Here is a 13,303-nt window from a genome sequence, read left to right on the forward strand (position 1 = left end):
ACACCCCCAAATGACACCCTGACACTCCAAAATCCCCCCCCGACACCCCAAAATCCCCCCCCGACACCCCCAAATGACGCCCCGACACCCCCAAATCCCCCCTTAAACCCGAACCCACCCCCAAATACCCTCCCGGACTCAAATCCCTCCCTAAATGCCCTCCCGACACCCCTAAATCCCCCCCCGACCCCCCCAAATCCCCACCTGACACCCCCAAATGCCCCCCTAAATGCCCCCTCGACACCCCCAAATCCCCCCCCGAACCCCAATCCCCCCCTAAACCCGAACCCGCCCCCACATCCCCGCCCGGCACCCCGAAGTCGCCCCCCAAATCCCCCCCTAAACCCAATCCCACCCCCGAACCCAAACCGACCCCCACATCCCCCCCTGACACCCCATAATCCAACCCCAAATGCCCCCTCGACACCCCCAAATCTCCCCCTAAACCCAACCCCCCCCCTAAACCCCCCCTTAAACCCAAATCCCCCCCCAAGTCCCCCCCTGACACCCCCAAATCCTCCCCTCTCACCCTCCAATCCCCCCCCGACACCCCCAAATCGCCCCCCAAACACCCCCCTCAACCCGAACCCCCCCCCGAACCCCAATCCCCCCCCGACAGCCCCCCATCCCCCCCCCATCCCCCCCAGGGTGGGCTGCGGACCCCCTGTGCTGTTCGCCCCCCCCCCCCCTCCGCGCAGCGGTCGATATTGGGGTCCCCCCCCCCCCCCCTCCCCGCTAAGAGGCAGCAGCGGCCGCAGGACGATGAAGGAGAAATGGGGACCCCCCCCCCCCCCTGGAGGGATCCCCCCGGCGCTGCCCCCCAGGCTTGGGGCTCAACGGGAGGGAGGCAGGTATGTGGGGGGGGGGGGGGGTCCCCATATCCATTTAGGGCTCCTTATGACCCCATAACCCCCCCCTTGAGGTCCCCATATCCATTTATGGGTCCTTATGGCCCCATATTCCCCCTTGAGGTCCCCATATCCCCCCTTTGGGGTCCCCATAACCACTTAGGGGTCGTCATATCCCCATACTCCCCTTGGGGTCCCCATATCACCCCCCTTGAGGTCCCCATAGCCCCTTAGGGGTCCTTATGGCCCCATATCCCCCCCTTGGGGTCCCCATATTCCTTTAGGGGTCCTTATGACCCCATATCCCCCACTTGGGGTCCCCATATCCCCCCTTGGGGTTCCCTGTAGCCCCTTAGGGGTCCTTATGGCCCCATAACCCCCCTTTGGGGGTCCCAGTACCCCATTAGGGGTCCTTATGGCCCCATATCCCCCCCTTGAGGTCCCCATATCCCTTTAGGGGTCCTTATGGCCCCATATCCCCCCTTGAGGTCCCCATATCCCCCCTTTGGTGTTCCCTATAGCCTCTTAGGGGTCCTTATGGCCCCATAGCCCCCCCTTGGGGGTCCCCATATCCCTTTAGGGGTTCTTATGGCCCCATAACCCCCCCTTGGGGTCCCCATATCCCTTTAGGGGTCTGTATGTCCCCATATCCCCCCCTTGGGGTCCCCATATCCCCCCTTTGGGGTTCCCATATCCCCCCTTTGGGGTTCCCTATAGCTTCTTAGGGCTCCTTATGACCCCATATCCCCCCCTTGGAGTTCCCATATCCCCCCTTTGGGGTTCCCCATAGCCCCTTAGGGGTCCTTATGGCCCCATAGACCCCCTTTGTGGTTCCCTATAGCCTCTTAGGGGTCTTTATGGCCCCATAGCCCCCATTGGAGAACCCCATACTCCATTAGGGGTTCTTATGGCCCCATAACCCCCCCTTGGGGTCCCCATATCCCCTCTTTGGGGTTCCCATATCCATTTAGGGGTCCTTATGGCCCCATATCCCCCACTTGGGGTCCCCATATCCCCTCTTTGAGGTTCCCCATATCCATTTAGGGGTCCTTATGTCCCCATAACCTCCCCTTGGAGGCCCCTATACTCCATTAGGGGTCATTATGGCCCCATATTCCCCCCTTGAGGTCCCCATATCCCTTTAGGGGTCCTTATGGCCCCATATCCCCCCCTTGGGGGTCCCCATATCCCCCCTTTGGGGTTCCCCATAGCCTCTTAAGGGTCCTTATGGCCCCATCTCCCCCCGTGGGGTCCCCATATCCACCCTTTGGGGTTCCCTATAGCCTCTTAGGGGTCCTTATGGCCCCATATCCCCCCTGGGTGTCCCCATATCCCCCCTTTTAGGGTCTCCATACTCCTTACGGGTCCTTATTGCCCCATTCTCCTTTTGGGGTCCCCATATCCCCATTTGAGGTCCCCATATCCATTTAGGGGTCCTTATGGCCCCATATCCCCCCCTTGGGGTCCCCATACCCCCTTAGGGTTCCCCATGTCCCCAAATTCCCCCATTAATGATCCCCTTCCCCTATGGGAACCCTATATGGGGACCCCTAAGGGGATATGGGGTCCTTTGGGGGGGATATGGGGACCCCTGAGGGGATATGGGGTCCTTTGGGGGGGATTTGGGACCCACAAGAGGTTATGGGGACCCCTGAGGGGATATGGGGTCCGTTATGGGGGGGGATTTGGGGACCCCTAAGGAGATATGGGGTCTTTCGGGGGGGATATGGGGACCCTAAGGGAATTTGGGGTCCTTTGGGGGGGATTTGGGACCCAAAACGAGGATATGGGGACCCCTAAGGGGATATGGGGTCCTTTATGGGGGGGATTTGGGGACCCCTAAGGAGATATGGGGTCTTTTGGGGGGGATATGGGGACCCCTAAGGGGATATGGGGTCCTTTGAGGGGGATTTGGGACCCATAAGTGGATATGGGGACCCCTAAGGGGATATGGGGTCCTTTATGGGGGGGATTTGGGGAACCCTAAAGGGATATGGGGTCTTTTGGGGGGGATATGGGGACCCCTAAGGGGATATGGGGTCCTTCTGGGGGGGATATGGGGACCCCTAAGGGGATATGGGGTCCTTTATGGGGGGATATGGGGACCCCTACGTGGATATGGGGATCCCTAAGGGGATATGGGGTCCTTTGTGGAGGCATATGGGATATGGGGACCCCTGAGGGGATATGGGGTCCTTTGGGGAGGCATATGGGATATGGGGACCCCTGAGGGGATATGGGGTTCTTTGGGGGGGATATGGGGTCCTTTGGGGGGGATATGGGGACCCCTAAGTGGATATGGGGTCCTTTAGGGGGGATATGGGGACCCCTAAGAGGGGATATGGGGACCCCTAAAGGGATATGGGGTCTTTTGCGGGGGATATGGGGACCCTTAAGTGGATATGGGGTCCTTTAGGGGGGATATGGGGACCCCTAAGAGGGGATATGGGGACCCCTAAAGGGATATGGGGTCCTTTGGGGGGGATATGGGGAACCCTAAAGGGATATGGGGTCCTTTGGGGGGGATATGGGGACCCCTAAGGGGATATGGGGTCCTTAGGGGGGGATATGGGGACCCTTAAGGGGGGTTTGGGGACCCCTAAGTGGATATAGGGTCCTTTTGGGGGGGATATGGGGACCCCTAAGAGGGGATATGGGGTCCTTTGTGGAGGCATATGGGATATGGGGACCCCTAAGGGGATATGGGGTCCTTTGGGGGGGATATGGGGACCCCTAAGTGGATATGGGGTCCTTCTGGGGGGGATATGGGGACCCCTAAGGGGATATGGGGTCCTTAGGGGGGGATATGGGGACCCCTAAGGGGATATGGGGTCCTTTGGGGGGGATATGGGGACCCCTAAGTGGATATGGGGTCCTTTAGGGGGGATATGGGAAACCCTAAGGGGATATGGGGTCCTTTATGGGGGGGATTTGGGGACCCCTAAGGAGATATGGGGTCTTTCGGGGGGGATATGGGAACCCTAAGGGGATATGGGGTCTTTTGGGGGGTATATGGGAACCCCTAAAGGGATATGGGGACCCCTAAGGGGATATGGGGACCCATAAGGGGATATGGGGTCCTTTGCGGGGATATGGGGTCCACTGGGGGGATATGGGGAACCCTAAAGGGATATGGGGTCTTTTGGGGGGGATATGGGGACCCCTAAGGGGATATGGGGTCCTTCTGGGGGGGATATGGGGATCCCTAAGGGAATATGGGGTCCTTAGGGGGGAATGGGGATCCTTAAGGGTGGATATGGGGACCCCTAAGGGGATATGGGGTCATTTGGGGGGATATAGGGACCCCTAAGAGGGGATATAGGGACCCCTAAAGGGATATGGGGTCTTTTGGGGGGATATGGGGACCCCTGAGGGGATATGGGGTCCTTTGGGGAGGCATATGGGATATGGGGACCCCTGAGGGGATATGGGGTTCTTTGGGGGGGATATGGGGTCCTTAGGGGGGGATATGGGGACCCCTAAGTGGATATGGGGTCCTTTAGGGGGGATATGGGGACCCCTAAGAGGGGATATGGGGACCCCTAAAGGGATATGGGGTCTTTTGCGGGGGATATGGGGACCCTTAAGTGGATATGGGGTCCTTTAGGGGGGATATGGGGACCCCTAAGAGGGGATATGGGGACCCCTAAAGGGATATGGGGTCCTTTGGGGGGGATATGGGGAACCCTAAAGGGATATGGGGTCCTTTGGGGGGGATATGGGGACCCCTAAGGGGATATGGGGTCCTTAGGGGGGGATATGGGGACCCTTAAGGGGGGTTTGGGGACCCCTAAGTGGATATAGGGTCCTTTTGGGGGGGATATGGGGACCCCTAAGAGGGGATATGGGGTCCTTTGTGGAGGCATATGGGATATGGGGACCCCTAAGGGGATATGGGGTCCTTTGGGGGGGATATGGGGACCCCTAAGTGGATATGGGGTCCTTTGGGGGGGATATGGGGACCCCTAAGGGGATATGGGGTCCTTTGGGGGGGATATGGGGACCCCTAAGTGGATATGGGGTCCTTTAGGGGGGATATGGGAAACCCTAAGGGGATATGGGGTCCTTTATGGGGGGGATTTGGGGACCCCTAAGGAGATATGGGGTCTTTCGGGGGGGATATGGGAACCCTAAGGGGATATGGGGTCTTTTGGGGGGTATATGGGAACCCCTAAAGGGATATGGGGACCCCTAAGGGGATATGGGGACCCATAAGGGGATATGGGGTCCTTTGCGGGGATATGGGGTCCACTGGGGGGATATGGGGAACCCTAAAGGGATATGGGGTCTTTTGGGGGGGATATGGGGACCCCTAAGGGGATATGGGGTCCTTCTGGGGGGGATATGGGGATCCCTAAGGGAATATGGGGTCCTTAGGGGGGAATGGGGATCCTTAAGGGTGGATATGGGGACCCCTAAGGGGATATGGGGTCATTTGGGGGGATATAGGGACCCCTAAGAGGGGATATAGGGACCCCTAAAGGGATATGGGGTCTTTTGGGGGGATATGGGGACCCCTAAGGGGATATGGCGTCCTTTGGGGGGATATAGGGACCCCTAAGAGGGGATATGGGGACCCCTAAAGGGATATGGGGTCCTTTGGGGGGGATATGGGGACCCTTAAGGGGGGGTTGGGGACCCCTAAGGGGATATGGGGTCCTTTATGGGGGGGATATGGGGACCCCTAAGAGGGGATATGGGGTCCTTTGTGGAGGCATATGGGATATGGGGACCCCTAAGGGGATATGGGGTCCTTTGGGGGGGATATGGGGACCCCTAAGTGGATATGGGGTCCTTCTGGGGGGGATTTGGGGACCCCTAAGGAGATATGGGGTCTTTCGGGGGGGATATGGGACCCCTAAGTGGATATGGGGTCTTTTGGGGGGTATATCGGAACCCCTAAAGGGATATGGGGACCCCTAAGGGGATATGGGGACCCATAAGGGGATATGGGGTCCTTTGCGGGGATATGGGGTCCACTGGGGGGATATGGGGAACCCTAAAGGGATATGGGGTCTTTTGGGGGGGATATGGGGACCCCTAAGGGGATATGGGGTCCTTCTGGGGGGGATATGGGGATCCCTAAGGGAATATGGGGTCCTTAGGGGGGAATGGGGATCCTTAAGGGTGGATATGGGGACCCCTAAGGGGATATGGGGTCATTTGGGGGGATATAGGGACCCCTAAGAGGGGATATAGGGACCCCTAAAGGGATATGGGGTCTTTTGGGGGGATATGGGGACCCCTAAGGGGATATGGCGTCCTTTGGGGGGATATAGGGACCCCTAAGAGGGGATATGGGGACCCCTAAAGGGATATGGGGTCCTTTGGGGGGGATATGGGGACCCTTAAGGGGGGGTTGGGGACCCCTAAGGGGATATGGGGTCCTTTATGGGGGGGATATAGGGACCCCTAAGAGGGGATATGGGGTCCTTTGTGGAGGCATATGGGATATGGGGACCCCTAAGGGGATATGGGGTCCTTTGGGGGGGATATGGGGACCCCTAAGTGGATATGGGGTCCTTCTGGGGGGCATATGGGGACCCCTAAGGGGATATGGGGTCCTTAGGGGGGGATATGGGGACCCCTAAGGGGATATGGGGTCCTTTGGGGGGGATATGGGGACCCCTAAGTGGATATGGGGTCCTTTAGGGGGGATATGGGAAACCCTAAGGGGATATGGGGTCCTTTATGGGGGGGATTTGGGGACCCCTAAGGAGATATGGGGTCTTTCGGGGGGGATATGGGAACCCTAAGGGGATATGGGGTCTTTTGGGGGGTATATGGGAACCCCTAAAGGGATATGGGGACCCCTAAGGGGATATGAGGACCCATAAGGGGATATGGGGTCCTTTGCGGGGATATGGGGTCCACTGGGGGGATATGGGGAACCCTAAAGGGATATGGGGTCTTTTGGGGGGGATATGGGGACCCCTAAGGGGATATGGGGTCCTTCTGGGGGGGATATGGGGATCCCTAAGGGAATATGGGGTCCTTAGGAGGGAATGGGGATCCTTAAGGGTGGATATGGGGACCCCTAAGGGGATATGGGGTCATTTGGGGGGATATAGGGACCCCTAAGAGGGGATATAGGGACCCCTAAAGGGATATGGGGTCTTTTGGGGGGATATGGGGACCCCTAAGGGGATATGGGGTCCTTTGGGGGGGATATGGGATATGGGGACCCCTAAGAGGGGATATGGGGACCCCTAAAGGGATATGGGGTCCTTTGGGGGGGATATGGGGAACCCTAAAGGGATATGGGGTCCTTTGGGGGGGATATGGGGACCCCTAAGGGGATATGGGGTCCTTAGGGGGGGATATGGGGACCCTTAAGGGGGGTTTGGGGACCCCTAAGTGGATATAGGGTCCTTTTGGGGGGGATATGGGGACCCCTAAGAGGGGATATGGGGTCCTTTGTGGAGGCATATGGGATATGGGGACCCCTAAGGGGATATGGGGTCCTTTGGGGGGGATATGGGGACCCCTAAGTGGATATGGGGTCCTTTGGGGGGGATATGGGGACCCCTAAGGGGATATGGGGTCCTTTGGGGGGGATATGGGGACCCCTAAGTGGATATGGGGTCCTTTAGGGGGGATATGGGAAACCCTAAGGGGATATGGGGTCCTTTATGGGGGGGATTTGGGGACCCCTAAGGAGATATGGGGTCTTTCGGGGGGGATATGGGAACCCTAAGGGGATATGGGGTCTTTTGGGGGGTATATGGGAACCCCTAAAGGGATATGGGGACCCCTAAGGGGATATGGGGACCCATAAGGGGATATGGGGTCCTTTGCGGGGATATGGGGTCCACTGGGGGGATATGGGGAACCCTAAAGGGATATGGGGTCTTTTGGGGGGGATATGGGGACCCCTAAGGGGATATGGGGTCCTTCTGGGGGGGATATGGGGATCCCTAAGGGAATATGGGGTCCTTAGGGGGGAATGGGGATCCTTAAGGGTGGATATGGGGACCCCTAAGGGGATATGGGGTCATTTGGGGGGATATAGGGACCCCTAAGAGGGGATATAGGGACCCCTAAAGGGATATGGGGTCTTTTGGGGGGATATGGGGACCCCTAAGGGGATATGGCGTCCTTTGGGGGGATATAGGGACCCCTAAGAGGGGATATGGGGACCCCTAAAGGGATATGGGGTCCTTTGGGGGGGATATGGGGACCCTTAAGGGGGGGTTGGGGACCCCTAAGGGGATATGGGGTCCTTTATGGGGGGGATATGGGGACCCCTAAGAGGGGATATGGGGTCCTTTGTGGAGGCATATGGGATATGGGGACCCCTAAGGGGATATGGGGTCCTTTGGGGGGGATATGGGGACCCCTAAGTGGATATGGGGTCCTTCTGGGGGGGATTTGGGGACCCCTAAGGAGATATGGGGTCTTTCGGGGGGGATATGGGACCCCTAAGTGGATATGGGGTCTTTTGGGGGGTATATCGGAACCCCTAAAGGGATATGGGGACCCCTAAGGGGATATGGGGACCCATAAGGGGATATGGGGTCCTTTGCGGGGATATGGGGTCCACTGGGGGGATATGGGGAACCCTAAAGGGATATGGGGTCTTTTGGGGGGGATATGGGGACCCCTAAGGGGATATGGGGTCCTTCTGGGGGGGATATGGGGATCCCTAAGGGAATATGGGGTCCTTAGGGGGGAATGGGGATCCTTAAGGGTGGATATGGGGACCCCTAAGGGGATATGGGGTCATTTGGGGGGATATAGGGACCCCTAAGAGGGGATATAGGGACCCCTAAAGGGATATGGGGTCTTTTGGGGGGATATGGGGACCCCTAAGGGGATATGGCGTCCTTTGGGGGGATATAGGGACCCCTAAGAGGGGATATGGGGACCCCTAAAGGGATATGGGGTCCTTTGGGGGGGATATGGGGACCCTTAAGGGGGGGTTGGGGACCCCTAAGGGGATATGGGGTCCTTTATGGGGGGGATATAGGGACCCCTAAGAGGGGATATGGGGTCCTTTGTGGAGGCATATGGGATATGGGGACCCCTAAGGGGATATGGGGTCCTTTGGGGGGGATATGGGGACCCCTAAGTGGATATGGGGTCCTTCTGGGGGGCATATGGGGACCCCTAAGGGGATATGGGGTCCTTAGGGGGGGATATGGGGACCCCTAAGGGGATATGGGGTCCTTTGGGGGGGATATGGGGACCCCTAAGTGGATATGGGGTCCTTTAGGGGGGATATGGGAAACCCTAAGGGGATATGGGGTCCTTTATGGGGGGGATTTGGGGACCCCTAAGGAGATATGGGGTCTTTCGGGGGGGATATGGGAACCCTAAGGGGATATGGGGTCTTTTGGGGGGTATATGGGAACCCCTAAAGGGATATGGGGACCCCTAAGGGGATATGAGGACCCATAAGGGGATATGGGGTCCTTTGCGGGGATATGGGGTCCACTGGGGGGATATGGGGAACCCTAAAGGGATATGGGGTCTTTTGGGGGGGATATGGGGACCCCTAAGGGGATATGGGGTCCTTCTGGGGGGGATATGGGGATCCCTAAGGGAATATGGGGTCCTTAGGAGGGAATGGGGATCCTTAAGGGTGGATATGGGGACCCCTAAGGGGATATGGGGTCATTTGGGGGGATATAGGGACCCCTAAGAGGGGATATAGGGACCCCTAAAGGGATATGGGGTCTTTTGGGGGGATATGGGGACCCCTAAGGGGATATGGGGTCCTTTGGGGGGGATATGGGATATGGGGACCCCTGAGGGGATATGGGGTTCTTTGGGGGGGATATGGGGTCCTTTGTGGAGGCATATGGGATATGGGGACCCCTAAGGGGGATATGCGGACCCCTAAGGGGATATGGGGACCCCTAAGGGGATATGGGGTCTTTTGGGGGGGATATGGGGAACCCTAAAGGGATATGGGGTCCTTTATGGGAGGGATTTGGGGACCCCTAAGGAGATATGGGGCCTTTCAGGGGGGATATGGGGACCCCTAAGTGGATATGGGGACCCCTAAAGGGATATGGGGTCCTTTGGGGGGATATTGTGACCCCTAAGGGGATATGGGGTCCTTTGGGGTGGATATGGGGACCCCTAAGTGGATATGGGGTCCTTTATGGGAGGGATTTGGGGACCCCTAAGGAGATATGGGGTCCTTTGGGGGGATATTGGGACCCCTAAGAGGGGATATGGGGACCCCTAAGGGATATGGGGTCTTTTGGGGGGGATATGGGGAACCCTAAAGGGATATGGGGTCCTTTAGGGGGGATATGGGGACCCCTAAAGGGATATGGGGTCTTTTGGGGGTGATATGGGGACCCCTAAGTGGATACAGGGTCCTTTGGGGGGGATATGGGGACCCCTAAGGGGATATGGGGTCCTTTGGGGGGATATGGGGACCCCTAAGGGGATATGAGGTCCTTTGGGGTGGATATGGGGACCCCTAAGTGGATATGGGGTCCTTTATGGGAGGGATTTGGGGACCCCTAAGGAGATATGGGGTCCTTTGGGGGGATATTGGGACCCCTAAGAGGGGATATGGGGACCCCTAAAGGGATATGGGGTCTTTTGGGGGGGATATGGGGAACCCTAAAGGGATATGGGGTCCTTTAGGGGGGATATGGGGACCCCTAAGTGGATACGGGGTCCTTTGGGGGGGATATGGGGACCCATAAGGGGATATGGGGTCCTTTGGGGGGATATTGGGACCCCTAAGAGGGGATATGGGGACCCCTAAAGGGATATGGGGTCTTTCGGGGGGAATATGGGGACCCCTAAGTGGATATGGGGTCTTTTGGGGGGGATATGGGGACCCCTAAGTGGATATGGGGTCCTTTAGGGGGGATATGGGGACCCCTAAGAGGGGATATGGGGACCCCTAAAGGGATATGGGGTCTTTTGGGGGGGATATGGGGAACCCTAAAGGGATATGGGGCCCTTTGGGGGGGATATGGGGACCCCTAAGGGGATATGGGGTCCTTAGGGGGGCATATGGGGACCCCTGAGGGGATATGGGGTCTTTTGGGGGGGATATGGGGACCCCTAAGGGGATATGGGGTCCTTTGGGGGGGATATGGGGACCCCTAAGAGGGGATATGGGGACCCCGAAGGGGATATGGGGTCCTTTGGGGAGGCATATGGGATATGGGGACCCCTGAGGGGATATGGGGTCCTTTGGGGGGGATATGGGGACCCCTAAGTGGATATGGGGACCCCTAAGGGGGATATGCGGACCCCTAAGGGGATATGGGGTCCTTTGGGGGGATATTGGGACCCCTAAGAGGGGATATGGGGACCCCTAAAGGGATATGGGGTCCTTTGGGGGGGATATGGGGACCCCTAAAGGGATATGGGGTCTTTTGGGGGGAATATGGGGACCCCTAAGTGGATATGGGGTCTTTTGGGGGGCATATGGGGACCCCTAAGGGGATATGGTGTCCTTTGGGGGGGGATTTGGGGACCCCTAAGGGGATATAGGGTCCTTAGGGGGGGATATGGGGACCCATTAGGGAATATGGGGTCCTTATGGGGGAATGGGGATCCTTAAGGGTGGATATGGGGACCCCTAAGGGGATATGGGGACCCCTATGTGGATATGGGGTCCCCTAAGGGGATATGGGGACCCCTAAGTGGATATGGGGTCCCCTAAGGGGATATGGGGTCCTTTGGGGGGGATATGGGGTCCTTTGGGGGAATATGGGGACCCCTAAGGAGGAATATGGGGTCCTCTAAGGGGTTACAAAGGGGTTCCCCCTCCCCCACCCCATAACCCCATAACCCCATCGCCCCCCCCCCCCATTGCGGTTATGGGGCCGCCGGAAGTGCGCTGCGGAACCGGAACCGGAAGTGCGGAGCCGGGACTGCAATGGGGGGGGGGGGGAGGGGAGCAAACAGAGGAGGGTCGCTGCCCCATAGCGCCGCCCCACGTCTGTTTTGCACGACTATTGTGCACCATCAGCCCTCCGCGTTGCACTATTGCCGCTCCACGTTGCACTCTTTGCACTCTTATCGCTCTCCTTTGCACTAATTTGCACCATTATTGCTTCCCTTTGCACTCTTTTGCACGACTATCGCTCCCCTTTGCACTATTTTGCACTATTATCACACCCTATGCACTATTTTGCACCATTGCTGCTCCCCTTTACACTATTTTGCACTCTTACTGCTCTCTTTTGCACTATTTTGCACTCTTATCGCTCTCCTTTGCACTCTTTTGCACCATTATTGCTCCCCTTTGCACTAATTTGCACGAGTATCACTATTTTGCACCATTACCTCTCTGCTTTACACTAATTTGCACCATTAGTGCTCCATTTTGCATCATTGCTGCTCTCCTTTGCACTAATTTGCACGATTACTGCACCCCTTTGCACTCTTTTGCACTGTTTCTGCTCCCCTTTGCACTATTTTACACTATTATCACACCCCTATGCACTATTTTGCACCATTATTGCCTCCCTTTGCACTATTTTGCATGAATAACACTCCACTGTGCACTATTTTGCACTATTTTGCACTATTATCACACCCCTTTGCACTCTTTTGCACCATTGCTGCTCTCCTTTGCACTCTTTTGCACCATTATTGCTCACCTTTGCACTAATTTGCACCATTATTGCTCCCCCGTTGCACTATTTTGCACCACTATGACCCCATTCTGCACCATCAGCCCTCCACGTTGCACTATTGCTGCTCCACGTTGCACTCTTTGCACTCTTTTGCACGACTATCGCTCCCCTTTGCACTATTTTGCACCATTACTGCTCCAATTTACACTATTTTGCACTCTTACTGCTCCCCTTTGCACTCTTTTGCACCATTACTGCTCCCCTTTGCACTATTTTGCACCATTACCTCTCCACATTGCACTATTTTGCACCATTACTGCTCCATTTTGCACCAATTTGCACCATTACTGCTCCTCTTTGCACTATTTTGCACTCTTACCGCTCCATTTTACACTAATTTGCACCATTAGTGCTCCATTTTGCATCATTGCTGCTCCCCTTTGCACTAATTTGCACCATTATTGCTTCCCTTTGCACTCTTTTGCACCATTACAGCCCCCTTTTGCGCTGTTTTGCACGACTACTACTCCCCTTTGCACTAGTTTGCACCATTGCTGCTCCCTTTTGCACCACTGCTGCTTCATTTTGCACAATTACTGCTCCAATTTACACTATTTTGCACTCTTACTGCTCCCCTTTGCACTAATTTGCACCATTACTGCTCCCCTTTGCTCTATTTTGCACCATTATTGCTTCCCTTTGCACTATTTTGCACAACTATCACTCCCCTTTGCACTGTTTTGCACCATCACTGCTCCCGTTTGCACTCTTTTGCACCATTATTGCTCCCCTTTGCACTGTTTTGCACGACTACCACTCCACTTTGCACTCCTTTGCACCATTAGTGCTCCAATTTACACTATTTTGCACCATTACCTCTCCACATTGCACTCT

General features: G+C 56.6%; 1 protein-coding gene across 1 annotated transcript in view; it reads left to right on the forward strand.

The window, feature by feature from the left end:
• The first annotated feature begins 11,647 nt into the window (after positions 1 to 11,647).
• The window catches only part of LOC107050420 (arf-GAP with Rho-GAP domain, ANK repeat and PH domain-containing protein 1-like), a 102,310-nt gene continuing 100,654 nt past the window's right edge, over positions 11,648 to 13,303 (forward strand). The window contains exon 1 of the mRNA XM_046904194.1: positions 11,648 to 11,687. Within this exon, the coding sequence (XP_046760150.1) occupies positions 11,648 to 11,687 (40 nt within the window). The remainder of the gene's footprint in view (positions 11,688 to 13,303) is intronic.

Source organism: Gallus gallus, chromosome 1 (genome assembly GCF_016699485.2).
Source record: "Gallus gallus isolate bGalGal1 chromosome 1, bGalGal1.mat.broiler.GRCg7b, whole genome shotgun sequence".
Lineage (NCBI taxonomy): Eukaryota > Metazoa > Chordata > Aves > Galliformes > Phasianidae > Gallus > Gallus gallus.